The following is a 22,953-nucleotide window of genomic DNA, read 5'->3' on the forward strand; positions in this document are numbered from 1 at the left end:
TTCCTTTCCAAAACATTGAAAAATTTGGATTTCCTAAGCTATTGGAATAGTAAAATGGATATGGCAACTTACCAGGTGTGTGCTTTTTAAATACACCTTTTCTCTTCTTGATTTTTATTAAAAATATTTTACTGAGAAATGATGGAAATTGAAAAGTCACTTTTTCCTTTACAAATGAGCTATTTGATAATAGCTTTCAAGCAATGTCTCTTTTTTTTTTCGGGGAAGATTGGCCCTGAGCTAACATCTGTTGCCAGTCTTCCTCCTTTTTGCCTTTTTGTTCCTCCCCAAAGCCCCAGTAGATAGTTGTATGTCATAGTTGTACATCCTTCTAGTTGCTGTACGTGGGACATCAGCATGGCTTGATGAGTGGTGAATAGGTCCGCACCCAGGATCCGAACCAGGGAACCCCAGGCCACCGAATTAGAACGTGCAAACTTAACCGCTGCGCCACCCGGCTTGATCCGAAATGTCTCTTTTTTTGAGTTAGCACTGATAACATTGATGCTTGGTACAGTACATTTGGTGTAAAAAAGCCTACTTGATAACAACATAGTACTCGAATTTAAAATTATTAAATGAGATGATAAATTACTTATAAAATAAACTTCATTCATTTAACAGAAGTTTACTAAGCATCTGCCAGGTGCCAAGCACTATTTGACGGTCAAAGACTGGAGCGGGGGGCTCACAGTCCAGTTCATACAGGTTCTTAGACTTGGTTCCTTAAAAGGACAATTCAGGAGAGTGACAAGTGCGATTTGGCAACTGGAAAGTCAGGTATCTAATAATCCAGAAGCACAGGAAGTGATCACATGTCACATTTGACAAGGTCTGGCAGCTGCTTTGTAAAACTGAAAGAACAGGATTGCCTGGAAACTTTCATTTTTCCTTTTCTTACTGCAGTAGATAACAACATTTTTATTATAACTCGGAGTGACGTCTTACCGGTATGAGTTGCTTGGTCATCTGGAAATCCCTTTTCAGCTAATAACTTTATTTTCAAAATGAGCTGGTTATATATTTATACCTATCCTTTATAAATTTTTGTTGAAGTGGAATTCTTGGCCATTTTAAATGTAGGCCAGAGTCTATGGTGATTTTACCTTGTTGGGTGCTAATGGTAATCTTTCCTTGAGATTATTTAAATCCTTATTGTTGGGAGATTAGAAGCAAGTGTTGAACCAAGGTCACGCCAAGAATTGATGCCAGGGATAGAACCAGAATTCCTTCCCCACCCCCTCCTCTATTTTGCTGATCTGACCACTCTTGTTGGCATTCCATTTAAATAGTTGAAATTGATGCCGTGATTTCACATCAGTTTTTTTCTTTCCCCTGGTAGATGATAGAGGTTTCTGAGCTGGAGGAGGAGTTGAGTGTTGTGGATAATGAAAACACATTCTGCCTTGGGCCTTCCTTTATTACCTGAACTCCCTTGTTCTTGGTCAGACACACCTATAGTAAAAGGTACTGAGTCAGGTAAGAACTAGAACCCTCACGCTCAAATGTCACAGGAGTTTCATAGTCACTGGAAACGGGATTTAGTTCTAGCATGTTTCTCCAAGGAGATGGGAAAAAAGTCTCTTGTGAAATTTGGGAAGGCCAGGACAAAATTATGGGTTTTGTGATCCAGATAAAGGCAACAGGTATTCTTTGGGCCCCTGTGGCATGGATCTCAAAGCACTTTATAGACCTTAATTATAACCAACCACACTCTTGTAAAATCCTCTTTTTTTCACAAGGAGGGTAGATTGAAGTCCTTTAGTGATGTTTTCAGCCAATCAAGCAGCAAGGAGATTGTGGGGTTGTGGTTTAGAGCAACATCAGGGAATACTGAGCATAGCTCCTATTTTATCACTTACCAGCTGTGTGACCTTGGGCAAGTTACTTGTCTTCTCTGAACCTGCATCCACAGTTCTGAAATGGGTGGTTGTAATAGTGTTTACTTCTTAATGAATTTATAGCACAGTGCCTAATATATTATAAGAGCATGGGAGATGATAGCTGCCAGTGTATTACCAACAATAACAGCTGTTTGCCTTAATTTGCAGGTAGGATATTTCTTACTATGTGATTTCTTGGAAGGTTATTAGAAATCTAGTCTTTTGAAAGTGAGATTGTAGTTCATAGGGACAAGGGAGCCTCGGCCTTTTATCACCTTTCTGTATAAACATGGAAACCTAGGCTAGGAAGTGAACAGATTTGTTCTACTGTGAACATTAGCTCATACTTGCCCAACTGGATCAGCCTGTTAGTAATAGTTAAATAGGGTTTTGGTTTTTCTTAGCCAAACACCCTTGAGGTTAACAAAAAATAGTACCAGATTCCTGGCCTCAAGGAGTTTATAGCCTTATCAAGTAAAGTTGGGAGAAATCCTCGTACAGGGAAGTTTATTTTGGAGAAGGTGAAACTTGAGTACAGGGTCTTGAAGGCAAATTCATGTGTAAAGCCTGGAGCTGGAGTTTGGAAATTGTTGGTGAGGAGAGCTTTTGTGGGGTGGGGGCAGGATGGCAGGAAATGTGTGAGCAGAGACCTCAAGGCCTTTGTGTGCTTGGGAAGTGAGGAGTTGGGGCAACTTGTGGTGGATCGCCACAGTGTGGCCTGATGGCGGGGGTGGCTCCAAGTGGTAGTAGGAAGAGTGTTGCTTGTGGGAGGGGTATTGGGCTTGAAGCCCTGCCCATATCAGGTAACGTCTGAGCCTCAGTTTCTTCATCTCTCAATTGCTGAGTCATATTTGGTAAAAGTATATGTGAAGGACTTTGTAGTTATAGAGTGTCCTACAAATGTGAGTAGTTTGCTCACATCTCAGGTTTGCTGCCTCTCTTGTGAAGAAAAATATTGAGATGCATAAGTACTATTTACCTAGGGTTATAGTCAACCCATGTATTGAATGCCAAGGCTATGCCAGGTACTGCTCTAGGTGTTGTATTCCAGGAGGAAGAGCAGAGCCCCTGCACCCATGGAGCCAGGAGCATTCTAGTGGAGGAAAGAGGGGCAGTTGACGCCAACAACCGAATTTCATAATTTCAGGTACTGATAAGGGCTATGAAGATTATTAAATTGGGTGAATGTAGGGAGTGACTTAGGGAGAGCTCTAGCTAGGATGATCCAGGAAGGGCCTCTCTGAGGAGGTGACATCTGAGTTGAGCCCTGAGGGATACGAAGGATGCAACCCACAAAGATCCAAGGCAAGAGTCTTCTGAGCTGAAGACAGTAACTGCAAAGACGCTGAGATGGAAACCAGGGTTGGTGTGTTCAAAAGACAGAAACCAGGCCAGTGTGGCAGGAGTGCACACCTGATGGCGAGGAGGCTGGAGAGGCAAATAAAAGAGCGTTTCACCTAGGGCCTTGTAGAGCGTGGTGGGAATCTGAATTTCATTCTAGTAGCCGTAGAAACCCGTTGGAGGGCTGGCTGTAAGCAGAGGAGTGATGTGATGTGACTTAAGATGTAGAAAGTGCAGTGGTTGCTCTGTAGAGGAGGGACTGGGGTGGGACAAGAGTGGAAGCCGGTAGAACAGTTAGAATGGTACTCCGCTTGTCCAGGTTTGACCTGATGGTGGCTTAGACCATCCTTACAGCAAAGGAGCCCTGAGAAGTGGTCCGATTCAGAGTAAGATGTGGAGGCAGAGCCAAGAGAATGTGCACTGGATGTGGGATGTGAGGGAGAGCGAGGAATCAAGGATGATTCCTGGGTTTCTGGCCTGAGCACCTGGGTGGATAGTACAATAGTCCTCCTGGATCCTCAGTTTCGCTTTCTGCGGTTTTAGTTACTACCGTCAACCGTGGTCTGAAAATATTAAATGGAAAAATCTAGAAATAAACAGTTCATAAGTTTTAAATTGCGTGCTGTTCTGAGTAGTGTGAGGAAATCCCACTCCATCCTGCCCGGGAAGTGAATCATCCTTTTGTCCAGCATATCTACCCTGTATACACTATCCGCCTGTTAGTCATTTAGTAGCTATCTCGGTTATCAGATCGACTGTGGAGGTATTGTAGTGCTTGTGTTCAAGTAACCATTATTTTAATAACGGCCCCAAAGCACAGAGTAGTGATGCTGGCAATTCGGATAAGCCAAAGAGAAGCTGTAAAGTGCTTCCATTAAGTGAAAGGGTGAAATTTCTAGACTTAAAAGAAAAAAAATCATATGATGAGGTTGCTAAGATCTACGGTAAGAATGACTCTTCTATCCATGAAATTGTGAAGAAGGAAAAAGAAATCCGTGCTAATTTTACTATCACACCTCAAATATGCACGTATAGGAAAAAACAGTATACATAGGGTTCTGTGCTATCGGAAGTTTCAGGCATGCACTGGGGGTCTTGGAACATACCCCTTGAGGATAAGGGGGGACTACCGTATACATTTATCGAGATAGGGAAGACTTGTGGGGAGCATGGCTGGGGGAAAGGCTGAGTTCTGTTTTGAACACATTAAATGTGAGATGCTAAGTGAAGATGTCCAGTGGGCAGTTGGGGATCTGAGTGTGGAGCTTGGGCGAGAAGCCTGGGCTGAAAAGAAATGTTTTGAGAATCATCTGTAAATGGAAGGTGTTCCCAGCCTCAAGATGAGAGTGTAGCTAGAGACGAGGAAAGAGTCTAAGATGTGACGGAAGAGGAGCAGCCAGCGAGCGGGGAGGATGAATCCGACAGGTGTGGACTGCTCACATGGACCGTGCCACACTTTCTCCAGCTGCGCAGTCGGATCCTAATTGTGCAGGATTAGAGGGTCAGAACAGAACTAGACATGGGAAGTCACCAAGACTCTTTGGTCTCTCTCCCTTTAAATAAGGGAAGTGAGCCCACAGTTTACAGCTGCTCTTGTGGGGCGAGATAGGAATGATCACAGTGGACACAGTTCCTAACCTTGAAGAATATACAGGTAACAGGACACTTGCAGTTAAATAGGAGGAGAAAAGGTTAGAAAAGGCTCTCTCTGCACAGTACCCTCCTAGAATTATCTTTTAAAGCTCTAACAACGAGGAGGAGCCCTTGGTGCTTAATCTCAATGCTAAGATTGTGGAGGAATTTAACATTCTGGGGATTCCTCTCAAACGATGTAATGAAATGTGGTTTTAGAATTTGATTCAGAAAAAGGGGGAATGTAGTCAGTTTCCTTGTCCGGCTTCCCTTGACCTTCTAGTTCCTCTTTGCAGGTGATTAATTATTTTGACTATTAAACTCTTAAATGCAGGCTGCATAATTGACCATGCGACCTGGCCAGGTCTCCTTTGCACCTTCATCCTTGTTTCCCTAAAATTAGGGGCTCAAATGAGATCAAGCTGCGCTCTTTGAGCTCCTCCAGGAAACCAGGGACTGGTGGGGGTGAGTGAGCAGCAGGTCTGCCCAAAGGGATACCAAGGCTCAGTTACAGGACATGTGGTGACAGCACCTGAGGAGGCAGAAAGGGCTGGCTTCATTGATGGTGGTGATGCTCTAGTCGAGTGGAGATATAGAGACGAGTTGGGGACAGGGCAGACATTCTCTGGCGGGTGGACAGCATTTGCAGAACATTTGCAAAGCGTGGAAGTGTGAAGGAAGAGCCTGGGGGAGAGGATGCATTCAGATGGTTGGTCTGGTTGGAATCTAGGTAGGGCATGGAGGGGGAAGTGATGAGGGTCACGAGGTTGCAGTGTCACAGGACCAGCTCCAGATGGTGACCCCATATATAGGAATAGGGTGATTCTCCGGTATTGTCTCATCTGTAAGTAGCCCTGGGGAGAATCCAAAATGGGTCAAGTAAAGACATTCCAAAACATTAGGGCTATTAGTTCTGCATGGATAAAACCAGAAACAAAGTTCAATCTTCATTTGATAAATTGAACTTTCTAAAGCTTTCTCTCAAAACACATCTAATGGGCTCATTTTGGTATTTATTGTTTTAGCTGATGAGCTACAGGTAAGGGCATTTATGTTACTTAACGCTACCTTTTGAAACCTCTCAGCCCCCCTGTGTTTCCAAACGTGGTGTGGGCATTTGAAGCAAACTACTGTCTGTGGAAGTTGTTGCTAAGCATTCTGTTGTGAAAGACCAGTTTCCTTTGCATCAGTAGGAATGCATTAATCAGTAGGAATCCAGGAAGTGGGAACCACTGACTCCACTAATAGGTCCAACTGAGGTGGGGAGGTGGCCCAGTCACAGTGTAGGGCAGAGCACCCATTTAGTAAGGAGCTCAGGAAGTATTTGCCAAGTGAATGAATGGATGATTGAAAGGCTGTGGTCTTAAACGGGCAGCCAGCATTTCAGCCTCATTTTGCTCAAAGATTTGTTGGCAAAACTTTATTTTTGTTTAAAATAATGCCACATTATTAATTTTAACCTAACTTTTACATATATTTTAAAAATCACAGGACGAACAGAATGCAAACATTTTTTCAAAAAACAAACTAGAGCCCTCAAAGGAGTGTCTGACTTGCTGGTATTAGGCTGAGGGATAAGGGGCGGGGCATCAGCAGGTAGGACTCCTCATTTTCCTCTGCCTTTAGAGGGCTACTTGCAGAAACGGTTGAAGCTTTCTCAGAGTTTAAATCTGTGTTTGAATTATTAAAAGTGAACTTTGCCTTTTAACTGTGTAAATTACTATAATGAAGGTGGTTCGTTCATTAAAGATACCTATTGAGTGTCCTCTAAGTGCTAGGTACTGAGCTGAACGCTGGGGAATGCCGCAGTGAACAGACAGTTGTCCATCTGCCTCAGCAGAAGGTCACCTCCATGGGGACAATACACAAGTCAGCTCACGTAGTCATAGAATTACTAATTGTGGTCATCGCTATAGACGAAAGGTAAATGAGAAATTACAAGAGGTGGGACGTGACCTAGCCTGGAAGGTACAGGAAGGTTTTTAAGCAGAGACCAAAAGGGTGAGTAGAAAGATTCCAGGGAGAAGGAGGAACGTGTGCACAGGTCCTGAGCCAGGAGAGAGCATGGTGGTTGAGGAGTTTGTAAGTAGCCCAGTGCAGTTAAAGGGTTGATAACCCAGAGTGTGCTCTTCAGAAATACCTAAAGTGGTTTTGCTGAGGCTATCATCAAAATTCAAGTTCTTGATGTCTGAGTACAATTTAATGTGAATAAGAAAGAGATGGTTAATATTTCCTGCTGGGGTAGGCAGAATAATGCCTACAAAGAAGTCTACGTCCTAACCCCCCAAACCTGTGAATGTATTAGGTGAAGTGGCAAAGGGGTATTAAAGTTGCAGGTGGTTAAGGTTGCTAATCAGCTGACTTGAAGATTAGGGCGAGTATCCTGGAACATCCAGGTGGGCCCAGTGTCATCACAGGGGTCCTTATAATGTGGAAGAGGGATGCAAAAGAGAGATTTGAAGATGCTTCGCTGCTGACCTTGCAGATGGAAGCAGGGGCCGGCAGTGAGGGAATGCAGGCAGCTTTAGAAGCTGGCGAGGGCAAGGAGACAGATTCTCCCCTAGAACCCTCAGAAAGGAACTGCTGACACCTTGATTTTTAGCCCAGTGAGACCCATTCGGACTTCTGAACTACGGAAGTGTAGGATAATTTGTGTTGTTTTAAGCCACTAAGTTTTGGTAACTTGTTACAGCAGCCATAGAAAACGAATACAACTGTCCAACTCAAGGTCTTATTGCATAGATGGCTACTGCCACCTAGTCACTTGGTAGTAACAACCTTGGATGCTTTCTTCTTCAGTAAATATCATTGCGCACTGCCATGTGCCAGAGCCTGCTCTAGGAGCTTGGGATAAGCCCATGGGTTAAAAACAGGAAGATTCGTGTCTTCATGGCGCTTCATTCCAGATGCTTCATAGCCCTGACCTATGCAGAGGGCCAGCGAGGGCACAGACTTCGTGTCCAGACACCCAACCAGACAGTGGGGCACTTATTCTGAATGGCTGTGAATAGCAGTGACTTTCCCTGAAAAAGAAGTCAGTTCCCTATCTTAACTACTTTTAGGAAAATGAGAGTTTTATCCAGCGTATACTTAGTTTTCCTTTCAGGTTGTTATGAAATGATTATTCAGGACTGATGAAACAGGACACATTAAATATAATAATATTTGCTAATGCACAGCTCACTACCACTGGATATAATTTTTTCTGAGTGCAGAGTTCTCAGATATACTTTTCTATCTCCAAATAACCAGTCACCAAAATAAGGAAAATAGTATTATTCATAACTTAAATAATATATATATTTTTTGGTTGGAAAACCTACATGGGGTGTTAGTCTGATGATTGACTGATTTTCTAGTTCCACAGGAGAGAGAAGCAGGCCCTTTCTCCTCTGAAGGAATTTGACTGAGAGGCAGAGGTGCAGGGTTTAGATAAAAGCACAAGCAAGCTTTAAAGCCTCCCTTGCTGCTGTTCACCAGGTGGAGAAGGGAGGAGAAGAGGGTCCTCGACTAAAGGGAGGGGAGGAAAGGACAAAACTCCTCAGCAATCTGGGTAGGCTACCAGGTTCACTGATGGTGGCTGGGGGTGGTGGAGGAGTGTGGACATTCTCTGTTGACCACTGGTCCTTGGAAAGCAGGCACTTCCCCCTCTAGCCAGAGGAGGGACAGTGCTGCTGTCAGTGGACACCTGGACGGTCAACCTGGTGGGTGGGGGGTTGGGGTTCATAAGGCCAATGGAGTTTTGGTGACCACACCAGCTACCCTCAGGTGGCCTGGTCATGTGGAGATTGACTGTAGGGCCTCCAGGGCCAAAACAACTCACCACTGCCTGTGAAACCGTGGCCAAATCCAACCACACAGTTGGAATTTCAAACACAGTATTATTAAATCCAACCTGTTGTGTCAGTCAAGTTCCATTGGTAGCTTTCTATCTGAGGCTGCGGTGACCGTACAATTTGTCTACCAAACCGAGACATTTGAGAGTGAAAGGGGGCCCAGGACAACAGGTGTGAACCAGGACTCTCCTGGGGAAACCTGGACCTATGATTAGCCTAGCTAAGGGCTGGAAGCCTTAACCACTTTGTGGATATTCTGTTGACCAAAAATGACTCAATACGATGTGGCCTTTGTGTGAAAGGGCCTAGACCTTCCAGAAGGAGAGAAGGAATGTCCTCTCCTAAGATACCTGTCCATAGCCCAGAGAACTCGCTGACTTCAGGGTCTTGAAGAGCTGTTTTCTGTATACTCCTAAATATAAGGCAAGATCTATTTTTCACCCCCAAATTATCCCACCTTATGTTTGAGCCCTTATAAAATCATTCTCCTATGAGATCTGCCCTGTTGATTACTTTATTTTAAACAACAAAGTTCTGTTTGTTATAAACACATTAGCCAAAAAGGACCTCAATCAGTTATAATTGTGGGTGCTGATAGAGGTTCAATTTGGTTTTAAAATATTTTCAATAAAATAAATTGATTTAAAGAAGGAGGCAAAGAAATTTAGCTCACATTTAGTAATAATTCCTCAGGATTTGACACCATAATTGCAAGTCTTGGATGTTGTTATCAACTTTAAAATGTCCTGGAAATGCTCTGGAAAATGCGTTGGACATTGCTTTCGTAAAGTAATGTCAAAGAAGCATATGGAGTTTGAATAAAATTGCTTCATGAAATACAAATAAAACTATTTTTAAATGAGTGTTTAATATGTTGTTTAAAATTTTGGGGGCTGGCCCCGTGGCTTAGTGGTTAAGTGCGCGCGCTCCGCTACTGGCGGCCCGGGTTCAGATCCCGGGTGCGCACCAACGCACCGCTTGTCAGGCCATGCTGAGGCCGTGTCCCACATACAGCAACTAGAAAGATGTGCAGCTATGACATACAGCTATCTACTGGGGCTTTGGGGTAAAAAAAAAAAAAGGAGGAGGATTGGCAATAGATGTTAGCTCAGACCCAGTCTTCCTCAGCAAAAAAGAGGAGGATTAGCACGGATTGTAGCTCAGGGCTGATCTTCCTCACAAAAATAAATAAATAAATAAATAAAATTTTTGTATAAATGATCAAGTGTTGTCATTTAACTATTTCATCTACATTCAGAAAAGCTTAAATGTACAAATTGGCCAAAAAACCTTTTTTGGATTTTTTTCCCCCGTGCAAGGAGCCTTATATGTAGGCATACCTGGTATATGAGAGGTGGCAGTAATGATAAAGAGGTGTTGTGGTCACAGATGGGAGAAAGACGTGCACCTTGAAACTGCGAGGAAACTAGGCTAGGATGAAAATCTGATTCTTTCAAGAAATGATTAGCTTTTGACTTATAGTTCTATATGGCAGACTACGTGTACAGGTTCCCCTCCAGGTTCCTCAAGGCTCTGTAATGGCTGAGAGATTACTAAAAGGCAGAAAGCTTATATAAGGCTCTCTGGCTTATATGACCTTGACAAGGGAGGGAGCCATGATCTGGAGTACGTCATCCGGGACTGGGGAAGGGAGCTGGTCTGCCCTGTGACCACCCTGAGAATCATCAGGTAAGGCACGGGCTGGGCATGAGGCTGGATCTGGAAGTGAAGGTCTATATGCAGGCCACAGACCCCAGATGACACCACCATTCCCCATCTCTACAGAGTATAAGCTGTTGGCATTTAACACTGGCCAAAAACAAAACAAAAACCCATAGCACTTTTTTGGGGGGAGGGAGATGGGAATGTTGGCAGGTGCATGTTTTACAAAGCTGCAAATTTACAAAGTTGTAAATCGATTACGACTCAATTAAAAATAAAGAATGGATTCTTGTAGAGGTAGGCAAGGCAGTTATGGCATTATTTAAAAAAAAAAAAAAAAGCTAGGGCTTCTAGTGTGAATGCTGGCACCCCAACAAGTAAGCTTTCCTCTAGCATTTGAAGAGTGGTTTGCAGTCTGACGACAGCTCCCTGCCCCCTCAGCCTAAAGTGATCCTGCCATCAGCACCACCACTCACCCTGGACTCCCTTTCAGAATTCTTGCTCGGGGTGAGACCGAGCCAAAAATGGACCTTTTTAGACAATAGCAAAACAAGAGAACCAAGGATTATCAGGCATGTGATGAGAGCTAGCAGCATAAAAGGGAATGGCTGGAGTAAACTCACAGAAAAACTGGAAAAAACAGACAATCCAGGAACAGAAAGAGAACTGAGGAAAAAAAACTTCTGGGTAAAATTTTCAGAATTTTTAGAACACATTAATCCACAAAATAAGAATAGGGTGCCTTGTTATGTAAAAGGCACAATCAGAACAAAGGAGTTTTTGGAGATTACAAATATAACTGCTGAAATTTAAAATTTCCAATGAAAATACTAGAAAATTAAGTTAAAACCTCAGAACCACAGAGAGGGAAGGAAAATGAGAGAAAAGATAGATTAATTCAGGAGGTCCAAAACCTGACTAGTTAACAGAGGTTCCAGAAAGAGAACAGAAAGTGGAGCAAGTGGTCAATGCACCATGAGTTTCCTGGAAACGAACGTTCTCCGTCTGTAGATTGAAGGAGGCCAGGTTGTGCACAGTGTTGAATAAAGGCTCACACACAGAGACACTGTCACGCTGTTCAGAGAGCCTAGGGAAAAGTGGAGAGCCTAAAAGTCACCTTCAAAGAAATGAAAATTGGACTGACATCAGAAGTTTTGTTGGCAACACTGGATACTAGAATAAATTAGAAAAGTAACAGCAAGGTTCTGAATAAAATGTTTTTTGACCTGGAGTCCTATACCAAACTATCAATCAAGGTGAGAGGATAATAATGACATTTTTGTATATGGAGGGGCTCAGTTTATCCATCATGTACTGTTCCTTAAGATATTTAAGAAAATAATTCAAATAAGAGGAGAACATGGGATCTCAGGTCAGAGCAGATCAGCCCAGGAGGGCAGTGAAGGGATGTCCTAGGATCACCCTGTACATACAGCAGGCCTAGAGGAACAATCCATCGGTGTAATAGCAAGAGGTCAAAGGGCTCTGAGGAGGAAGCCTGAGCAAAGAAGAAATCCTGATTTAATACAAAGTATGATTGGGAACTTAGAAATCATTGAGGCTAGAATAAAAGCAAACAGTGTAAGAAAAAAAAAGGCAATGAGGAACGCCAAGAAAAGCAAAAGTCATGGTCCGAATGTAAAGTACACCAAGCAATTGATAGAATCTAGGAAAAGTCTGACCTTGATGCTAATAGTTTACTTTGAGGCCAAGGGCTTCTGTTGCTAGTTCCAGATAGAAAGAGGATAATTTCAATGCAGTTTGGTTCAGCACTAAATAATATTTACCTGGTTATGTAGAAGAACAGATGACTGAATTGTGGTTACAAGACAAATGTAAGTGGGAATAGCTCTGGTAATAGTGTAAAAGTATAGTGGGACTTGGATGGTGGGACTTGGAGAAACCAAGAGGGAAGTTGGGGAGAAAGGGTCAGAGTGCTGATAGCTTGGTCTCACCAGCTGGGGAATGGAGACATTTTGTTGAGAGTTGACGAAGGGAAAATAGAGGTTTAAATATATTATTTAAAGCTTAAAGGGTAGCAAATAGAAGAACTAAAGTAATATAATTATTAAACATAGGAGGGAAAGGAGCAAGTAGTTTAAGTTCTCCCCTTTTCATGTTGTGGGGTCAATAGTCATTGCCTAAAGCTGATAAATCACGAAATAAGCATAATATCTAGAGTCAGAGAGAAGTAAATCCAGAATTTTTTTTAAAAGGTTTTCCCAGGGAGTGGGGCTTGGGATAAGTTTGGAATTGGTTGCTTTCCACCATAAGTGCTTTGTTTCTTTTTGGTTTCTTGTCATTTGTATTTATTACTTTAACAAAAATTAAAAATTGGATTTGAAGATGGGTTAAATGTAGAGTGACACAATGGCCATGGTAATGCCATGTTCTAGTTTTTAAGGCTTAATTTGGACAAACTAAGAAGGCTGTGTTTTAAATTAAGCAATAATAGTGTCCTTGTTCTAATGAAGCAATATTTCATGTTTCCTGGGACAAAGTTGCGCAGCTAGGGGCAGAATCTTTAATCCTTGAGGAAACGAATTATTGCCAAAAACAATGAAGCAAAGCAGCTATTGTCCTTAGAGTTTTAAAAGTGCTCCAGTGTTTAGAACTTTTGATTGAAGTAGTTATACAAAAGTATATCAGCTCTACTTGGAGGAGCACTTGAACATATGAAGCAGGAGTGTGGCTTACTTGAAATCTGAGATAACCTTGTGGTGAATAGCATGATAGCGGGTCCTGAATCTTTGTGCCAAGAATCCTGATCTGGACTCCAAAGACCTAATAATGTCATATCCTTAGTCACTGTCACACTTGTGTAGTTAGCCTTTTACATTGTATTTTACTATTAGGAATTTTATTTCTCGTCTTGAAAGATGACGTGGTTTTGCAAGTTTTGAGTTTTATCTTTCATTTTAAATGTGGGTTTCCAAAATGTTGGAATCACCAGGCACTTTTTATGTCAGTACAGCGTCAAAACTGTGGAGGTGATGGTCCGCTGGCCCTCTAGAAAGCAATTTGGGAAGTAATTGTTCCTGTTCCTCTTGGTATCTAAAATGATCTTAGTTCAAACCTGGATTCTTACTCTTGATACAGTTTTTCTTTGACCTTATATGGTAATTGACTTCTTAGACCCTGTTCTGTTAATTTCTACCACTTCCCTTTGAAGGCCGTAACTTATATCCCTTGGTCCCTGTCACTCTCAATGTGGGCTGTTACTATAGTTCTGAATTCCTCCATACATACTGGTCGGGTCAGTAATCAGAGCAGCTGCTGCCACTGCTTCTTAAAAGAAAATGAACTGAACAGCAGCAGCTGCTGCACAGGTCCTGGGAGTTGCTGTGGGCATCCTGGCAGTACCTGGAGAGTGCCTACTGCTCACACTGAACCCAGCATCAGAGGGCATTGGGGTGGCGAAAGGGAAGAAAGCTGAGATTTGAGCAGAAACTGTGGATGTGGGCGTGGCCTGAGGGTTCCCCTAGATGCAGACTGTCCCTCCTGGAGCTGCACCCACTCTGCTATCTCAGGAGCTGCCTGTGTTCTGAATGGTTTAGACCAGTGCCCAGGTCCTAAAGGACTTAGATTAGGAAGTAGATGGGTTGCACCAGGGACGGTGTCGTTGACTGGAGACAGCTCTATTTTCAATTATTTGTCCCTGCCAGGCATAGCCTCAGCTAATGGGCTGTGACCTCCTGGGATTAAGGCTGGTTCTGAGCAGAATCAGGAGTTTGCTTATTTCCTGAAACAGAGAGGGCAGCTTTACCTTGAGGATTAAGACACCTGCCAATTGTTGAGTTTGGTTGGGTTACCGTGTTCTCCCGTCAAGGTGCTTCCTTACCTTTTCATGACTCCGATTTTATCCGACTTCACTCCACCTGCCCCTAACCATTGTTTTCCTGTAAATGTGGTCCCAGGGAACCAGGTGCAGCCAGAGCAAGGGTGCCTGCTTTTCCTCCTCTGGCTGATTGGGGCCTCAGGCTGCAGAGGGCATCTGCCTCCTTCCATCCCAGGTGGCACAGATTCCAAAGTGGGCTCACTGTGCCAACTGTCCAGGGACCTGGGAGGAGGCTCAGTGCTGGAAACACGTGTAGGCAGAGCCCACGGGAGGCAATGTGACAGCTAACATTATTCTCCAGAGGTACATTTCACTTACTTTGTCAAGTTCTTTTCTCACATGTTATCTCCCCCCACCCCCAAAACCTTCCTGCTGCTTCCATCCTTCTGTGTGGCCTGCTTTCATCTGCAGTAGCCACCTCAAGTAAAATGGCAAAACTTGCACTGGAGCTTGGCATTTTTAGCACATGTGAGATTTTGTTGCCACAGCCCCTATAACCATCAGCAAAGTGGAGTTAAATGCCTGCTCTTTCTCACTGCATGTTAAAGGCCCACGCTTTAAGGGTCAGGGGAACAAGTGGAAGAAGGAGGTACCCAGGAGGTAGAACCCTACCATGCAGCCAGGAGAAAAGGAGCTGGAGGAAGCAGCCTGCTCTGAAGGACTGTGTATGTAAATAGAACAATGTCCGCAGCTTTTTAAACAACAGGAAACGCGGAAGCACCTGTGCCCTGCAGGGCACAAGGGTCATCAGAAGCCTGGGGCGGTCGTGCATCTCTGACCCTTCGCCTGGGAACAAGGTGCTCCGCAGATTAGGCTGCCCACCCCCAACTCCGTCTTGTTGCATCACTGATTCCCCCTCATCCATTTCCTCTGGCTCCTTCCCTCTCAGCCTTTGCACGTGCCATGCCCCTCACCTGGCTACCTGCAGCTCCACTGTCCATCTCTCGGTGACACCCTTCCTCGCAGGCAGGTTTTGGCGCCCTCCTCTGGACCGTGCCCAGCACCCCGTCCCACCCTGGCATTGTCTCTACCTGCCTGGGGTTTAAAGACCTGCTTATGGATCTGGTTCCCTCGGGGCTAGAATGTGGCAGGGAGGGGGGCAATCCTTGCTCATCCTAGGAGGCTCTTGAATGTTTGTGGAATGAATAAGTGAACAAATGAGTGAGTACAGTAAACAGGAGAGAACAAGCCTGGTACCTGTCTTAGGTAGCTTGCCAGCCTCCTTGGGTGTGGATGAGCAGGGGAGGAAGTGGTCAGAGAAGACACACTAATAACCTTGGAACTCCTGGGCTGCTCTTTATAGCCTTCCGGTGTAAGTGGGTTACCTTTACAGGAAATGTCTTCCCCGACCTTCACCCCACCCAGCTGCAATAATGCTGTGATTCCGCCTTCCCTCAGCCTCTCTGAATTGTCTTACATCTGTCAGTAAACAGAGCAGTTCTTGTTTCAGTGTTTCCTTTGTGTAGGTTTTCCCTTTCAGCTAGATTGTAAACGCCTTCAAGTCCTCGGTTTTATTTCCTAGGAAGCAATTTAAAAGAATGGAGAAAACATTGCTCCAAAGTCATTTTGTCCTGGCTACCATGTAGCTGTGAGATCTGAGGGACACAGTAATTACCCTCCTTCCAAAGACCTCTGTTCCTCATCTGTGAAGTTAGAGGGCTGGATACTCTCTCCAGTGCTTCCAATGCTCACGTCTGTGATTCTGTGCTCTGACTCCAGCACCTTGCTTATCCCTCATAGTAACTGAGATAGGGTTCCATCCCTGAATCTGCCAGGTGATTGAACTTGTTCACTCACAGCCTAGGCCAGTTCACGTCTCAGCTATTTGTCCGATCTCCTGGGATCAGGGACAACATTAGTGGAATAGGCGTGGTGCCACCCTATGGAGACCCTTGTGGCCCTTGACCTTGCCTCTGCCCACTGCTGAGACATTCCAGACACTGAGGACCCTGCCTCCATCCTGCTCAGCCTCCCTTCCGTTCTATAACTTGGTGTGTGCTCTTTCATCTCTTCAAATATAGGACGAGGGGGAGGCTGACTGTGCTGCCATCCAGGGGTCTGCAAGGAAGCATGGTGCTGGGGACACATGTTCCCACATGAGCCAGCCTCATTCTGAGACCTGGCTTCATTGGCTCTCCCTTGGCAGAGTCTGGCTCCCCTCTCTGTTTTCTGAGTACATTTTCCTTTTGTTGCACCTGCTGTATTGCATTGGTTTAAAAAAATACATTAAATTCTTTATTGGGGTCACAGCAGAGACAGAGGTGGTAGGAACTGTTTTGATTGTGGGGTGGTTTTTTTCTGACATTTGTGGGTTTCTTGAATGCCGGGAGTGGCTTGTGTGCTGTTTTGGGAGTTTATCTGTTCACATTCGTGTTCCCAGCCCTTTGCCCCAGCTCCAGCTTCCTTTCTCTTTCCTCTGTTTCGTTCTGTTCTGTCAGGTGTATGCTCTTTCTCTGTTTCTTTTCCTGGTTGTTCCATCAGTCAGCCAGACCCCAAAGATTGTAAAACTGACAGTGGGTGGGTGAAGAGCATTAGCGAAAGGAACACAGTGGGAAGGTGGTGGGTCTTTCAAGATCTCTCCTGGCCGTGAAACAGTGAGATGTTAAGGATTGTGGGTTTGGACTAGAGGCCCCTCTTCTAGGAGATAACAAGAACACTGGGGTGGGAAGGAAGAAGGAATATTACGATGCCTCGTACATAAGCGGCACTACCCAGACCCTCCTGAATCCTCTGTGCGAGACTGGATGACAGTGGAGGGGCTTGTCGGAGATGACAAGTAAGAATTGACTCGGCAAGAGGCCAAGGCTGCAAAAGTAATTGAGTCGAGTTGTATCTTAAGCAAAGGTTAGGTTCTAAATCAGTATTGTTAAAAGATAAACTGAGGCATATTAAAATTTAATGAGTTTATTTGAGCAAAAATTGATTTGAATCTGGCAGCGCCAAACTGAAAGTGGTTAGGAGCCAGGAGAAACACTTATATAGAGAAAGCTCAGAAACAAAGAAAGGAAATTATTGATTGGCTATAGCTTAGAGCCTACATGGCTGCTTTCATCGGTTGTCCTTAGCGTTTGATTTTATAACCTTGAGGCTTTTACAGGCTTAGATGTATTGCTTACATAGGCCACCACAGCATTAGAGCCACATCAGTCTAACAGCCTCCTGGTTTAATTAATTTAAGTGTATAAACTGAAAATCTACATATAGTCAAAATTACCTTTGAATAATATCTCAGGGAGGCACAGTGTTAGCAATTGACTTTCTATCCCTTGTCAAGTTTAACGTGACCAATTTTCTCCTCTAATGTGGGTGTGTTTTCCATATGCTGTCCTTGGCTTCAGTTTAGGGGTCATGTTCTGTGACAAGTGTGTCTTTTAAAACACCAGAATCATACTCGGCAGAGAGCTGTTGATACTACAGGAGATGGGCACATTTTTCACGGAGTTTCAATAACCTCTCCTGTGCTTGACTTGCGTGGTTGTATTTGTGTGTGTTGCATGAGCCGGTCCCAGGGTCACAGGACTCTGCCTTTGCCCTCCCTTACCGCCTAAGCTGGCAGAGGATTAGTGGACTCCTGGACAAAAAATAATCCCGATATCTCTTGGTTCTGACTAATTGAAATGTTAAATGCGAATTAAACTCAAATCTCCAAATTCTCTGTTTTGTCAACAGGTTGCTGGTGGGGGCCCCGCGGGCAGTGGCCCTTCCACTGCAGAAGGCCAACAGAACAGGAGGCTTGTACAGCTGCGACATCACCTCCCGGGGGCCTTGCACACGGATTGAATTTGATAACGACGGTGTGTTCTGCACTCACTTGTACCAACTCATCTGTACCCCACTTGCCCTTTCCGTGAGGAAGGGAAGGGAGGGGGTACAGGCATTTATTCTTGGAGAGAGAAAGAGCCTCTTTTAGTTGCATCAGCCTTGACTGTTTCTTGTTTGCCCTGAAAACATTTACTTTCTAAATCACCTTGGGATGCATCGTATCGCTGCCTCGCCTAACCCTGCTTTCCAAACTGGTACGGTGGATTGATGTTGCCACCTAGTGATGTGTTGAGGTTCTACAGGAGGCTGTCGAAAAACTGAATACAGAGCAGCGAAGAAAATTCAATGTGCGTGTCTTGTGCTCAGCAGCCAAAAGTTCTCACTTGCTGTTAAAATATTTGGGAGAAAGACTATTTTAAATATCAGATCTCTTGAAAATGAGAGCCGACCAACATGGATAAATTTTGCCCCGCTGTCTCAGATAGAGGCTTGTCTTGTGAGGATTCTGTGTGTTGGGCAGAGCGATTAGTGTGCTGAGAAGCTCCCCCCAAACCTAATTTGACATACTTGGTCTAACTAAGTAGATTTGCAGGTTCATGTTTATGTTCTTTTCTTTTTCATCTTTTAGAAGTAACTTGTTTTTTTTTTTGTTTTTTGCTTATTAGAAAATAATGCATGTTAATTGTGGGAAACTTGTAAACGACATCAACCTATAAAGAAAAAACCAATAACCCACTGGTAATCTAGACATAATCACTCTTTATTTAACATTTTGACATTTTTCATTCTGTCTACTTAAAGTTGGTTAGTTTTCATATTTTTGTAATGGTTCAAGATCAAAAATTATGCCTGCCTTGCTTCCCATTGAGGAAGGCAAAAATTTGGATATAGGGTTATACAATAGGTTCAAATTCATGCTGAAATGAGCACATGGTGGTGTTTGTGGTTTCTGTCTCTTTTGGGGGGAGGGGGTAAAAATAAATACATCACTTTCCTTTTGGGCATTGATAAATATAAAGTGAATCTGAGGCCATGTCTTCCCATCTCCAGCAAAGAAAAGAACAGTTCCTGCTGTTATGTAACAAATTTGGGAGCATATAGAGAAGTGCCCACTTTCTGTTAGTTTGGAAATAGATTTTTACATTGTTGCTTTAAGGGGCATATGTTGGAGGGCAACCCCTTAGTCTTAGCATTTTCAAATACCTTTCTGTACTCAGGAAGGGTGAAGGGCCACCAGGTAGAGCTTGTATTTTACAGAAAGAATTTTATGCAGGATTCTTAGCAATAACCACTTACCGTTTTCTTAAGATGAGAAATAATTTTTCTGGATTGAGTAACTGAATTTTTTAAGTAGCTAGATTTGGAATCAAGGCAATTTAAAAACCCTCTTGTGTATTTCATCTGTTGGTTCATTGCTTGTTTTGGTCCCTTTGAAGTCCTAACTGTGCGTATGTCACCTGTGCTGCTTTCCACAGCTGACCCTTCCTCAGAAAGCAAGGAAGATCAATGGATGGGGGTCACCGTCCAGAGCCAAGGTCCAGGGGGCAAAGTTGTGGTAAGTGTAGAGAAGCGTGTTCATTCCACAATGTCTGCGTGCCCATGATGTGCCAGCACCGGCCTTACGGCAGTGAACAGAACAGGCAGAGCCCCTGCCTGCATAGAGAGTACATTCTAGAAAACTTACTGCTTTGAAGTAGGTATTGGTGTCAAGAAGAAATCAAAGTGTTATTTTTCCTGTGATTGCTGACATACTTTGAAACAGCTATACAACCTGCTTTTCTTTATAACTTTCAGATTCAAAGAACTTACTTAAGAACCTTTATTGACTATCCTTAGAACTTTACATGGTCTTAAAAAAGCAAAACAAAACTAGACAGGGTTTCTGTCCCAGGAACTATGTGACTTTTATAGATGAAGTATAAAAAATATGGGTATGGTCATGGAAAGTAAGATCAGATAGTTTTAAACTCTCTTGTTATTTATTCTGAGCTTCTTCAAATAGAAGTGGTAGCGAAGAAAAGAGGGTTTGTTAGATGGATTGTGCTGGATGGCCTTGAAAGTGCCCCGCCCAGCTGGATTATGATGATCTCTCTGTGTCTCTTTCAAAATCTGGTTGCTGTAACAAATGTATGTAGAATTTTGAGAAAAATTAGAATTTTACTGAACACTGAATTTTGATATTTAAGGGCTACATTATGCGAAATTGACTTGGATATTGTAAAGTATTTTCAGCCTATATTACATGGAGGGTAGCCACGAATACCCTGTAAAATTATAGAGGTTATTTCATCTCTCCTGGCAGTGTAATTCTCTGCCCTTTTAAAATAAACTTAACTCAGAATTTAGAGTACAAGTTAGGACTGATTATAAGGAAATAGTCTGGGTAAAAGGAAAATGTCTATTTTAGCTGTGTTTGCCTGATCCCTATGAAAATATGTCCATGATTTCTTTCTTTTGGAATATAATTACTTATTTTCACAAACATACTGATATGAAGATTTATATAGCCATTAAAAGCCAATTAAATTAAGAAAATGAAATAAAGTATTTCCCATTGTTTATGTGACAGGTAAATTTACAAGTAAATTGCCTGTGGATTACAGATTGACATTCAGTATTTGGACTAGAGCATTATTCTCTGGGTAAGAATAAGACAGAAGTCTTAGTTTCCGTATGCTAGATAACGGTCTCCTTAGTGCCATCTTGGGGAAGATATGCTGGTTTTGGATTCAATCCCAGGATGAGGATACATTTAACATCCCGTTTAGAATTAACGTCTTTGTTATTGACAATTTTGTCAATTTGTGATAAAAAAACATAAAGTTAAGGTTTGTAGACATGAATGGGCTACTTTATTCCATCTGTTTGCAGACATGTGCTCATCGATATGAAAAAAGGCAACATGTTAACACAAAACAGGAATCCCGAGACATCTTTGGAAGGTGTTACGTCCTAAGTCAGAATCTCAGGATTGAAGATGATATGGATGGAGGAGACTGGAGTTTTTGTGATGGCCGATTGAGAGGCCATGAAAAATTTGGTTCTTGCCAGCAAGGTGTAGCAGCTACTTTTACTAAAGACTTTCATTACATTGTATTTGGAGCCCCGGGCACTTATAACTGGAAAGGTATGACATGTATTTATAGAAGTAGAGATTAGACTGACTATATGATTTCTATTATAAGCACTGTGATTTGGTACATTTTATTTTATTACTTTTTGTGTGTCTGAGGAAAATCAGCCCTGAGCTAACATCCGATGCCAATCCTCCTCTTTTTGCCGAGGAAGGTTGGCCCTGGGCTAACGTCTGTGCCCATCTTCCTCTGCTTGATATGGGATGCCGCCACAGCATGGCTTGACAAGCGGTGCATTGGTGTGCACCCTGATCCAAACCTGGGAACCCCGGGCCGCCAAAGTGGAGCACACGCACTTAACTGCTGTGCCACCAGGCCGACCCCTGATTTAGTACATTTTAAATTAAAACAAAATGTGTTATAAGGCACTTATATATTATAGAATTAGAGTAGGATATTAAAACCTCTAAATTACATGATTTTTTAAAACAAATAATGGTGGAAATACATGTTTTGAGAGATTTTTTTCCCCTCTACCAACAATTTACATTAATATAAGTAGTTAACTTTTTTCATGTAAGAATATAATAATTAGCATTAGTAGTTTTTTCTGTTTATATTTGCCTGTTTCATGAAGCTGAAAATTTTAATTTTAAGATAGTGATCTGAAAACTGAGAAGGATTGAGTGGTGTCGTGTACAATAACAGTGTATTAATACAGACATTTCTTTCATTATATGTTATCTTAAAAGGCCGTGTTTTGCTAATAAAGCGGTAAAGTTGGAAGGGCAGGTGACAGATTAGGGAATTTTGAGATGATAATTTCAGATAACTTGCAGAAAAGTTGTTTGGTATTGTTTAATTATTACTGTGATGTAGATAAAAGGAGACATTAGGAGGGAAGGCAGGGAGGGAGGAGAATGGCCCACATTTTTTGGTTGGATGAACCTAGTCAGCTCCTGTAATAAAAATTTAACTTCTCAAGAAATTAAGCAGGTGTAGAAAACCACTGTTTTATAAAGGACAATTAACCTAACTCTAATCCATAATGAAAAGAAATGCATCTGATTTGGAAATAAGACTCTTTTTTTTGAGATATTTATTAAAATAAATCCTATGTTATACCATTTTCACTAGTCAGGGAAAACTTAGGAAAATTTTCCCTTTCTCATTCAAAAACTTCCAAGTTTTAATTTCTATTAGAAGTGATCCTGAGAACACCTTCGTCTGTATGTCATCCATAGTAACCTTTTGGAGTAATTTCCTTTGGCCTCCTCACCCCCAACCAAATCTTTCCGTAGCAGTATTTATCAGGTTATTTTGACCTGTTTGAAATAACACATTGAATATGGAAATAGTTTTATTTTAACATGAATAGATGCTATATATAGTAAAATAAAACAATAAAAACACCCACCATTGTATATATTTTAATTTATGGGAAACATGTCTTATCTGCCTTATAAACCCTGGTTTAAAATATTACCATTTTAAAAAAGTCATATTGTGGGCTTACTATATGAAATCTTTTTAATTATTAATCGTGAAAATTTTAAAAAGATGAAACCTTGGTTAACATGATTTGAAGAAAAGATCAAAATATTGATTTTACTTTTATACTACAATAAAGAAGGTAAATTGATTTAAGATTACAGAAAATATAAAATATCAGGTTCATATGATTAAAAGAAATTGTTTTCTGTAGGTTTAGTTAACTAAGTAAACATTCCATTTTCCATCTAGTTTCATGGCATTATAAAGATAATTCATGAAAATGCATGGGGCTCTTTTTTTTTTTATTCCTAGAACACATTTCTTTGAGTAAAAATTTACGTGAACATGATTTTTTAACTTTAATAACCTCAGGAGTCATCTCTTTCCTCTGCCTTCTCTTCCTCCAGACTTTTTCTTCCTGTGCTCAGTGA

General features: G+C 42.4%; 1 protein-coding gene across 3 annotated transcripts in view; it reads left to right on the forward strand.

The window, feature by feature from the left end:
- ITGA6 (integrin subunit alpha 6) overlaps positions 1–22,953 on the forward strand; it is a 78,113-nt gene that overhangs the window by 18,680 nt on the left and 36,480 nt on the right. For all 3 annotated transcript variants that reach the window (XM_058549257.1, XM_058549256.1, XM_058549254.1), the window contains exons 2-4: positions 17,862–17,986; positions 19,430–19,509; positions 20,826–21,081. In XM_058549257.1, coding sequence (XP_058405240.1) covers positions 17,862–17,986; positions 19,430–19,509; positions 20,826–21,081 — 461 coding nt within the window. The remainder of the gene's footprint in view (positions 1–17,861; positions 17,987–19,429; positions 19,510–20,825; positions 21,082–22,953) is intronic.

The sequence above is a fragment of the Diceros bicornis genome, chromosome 10 (assembly GCF_020826845.1).
Source record: "Diceros bicornis minor isolate mBicDic1 chromosome 10, mDicBic1.mat.cur, whole genome shotgun sequence".
Taxonomy (NCBI): domain Eukaryota; kingdom Metazoa; phylum Chordata; class Mammalia; order Perissodactyla; family Rhinocerotidae; genus Diceros; species Diceros bicornis.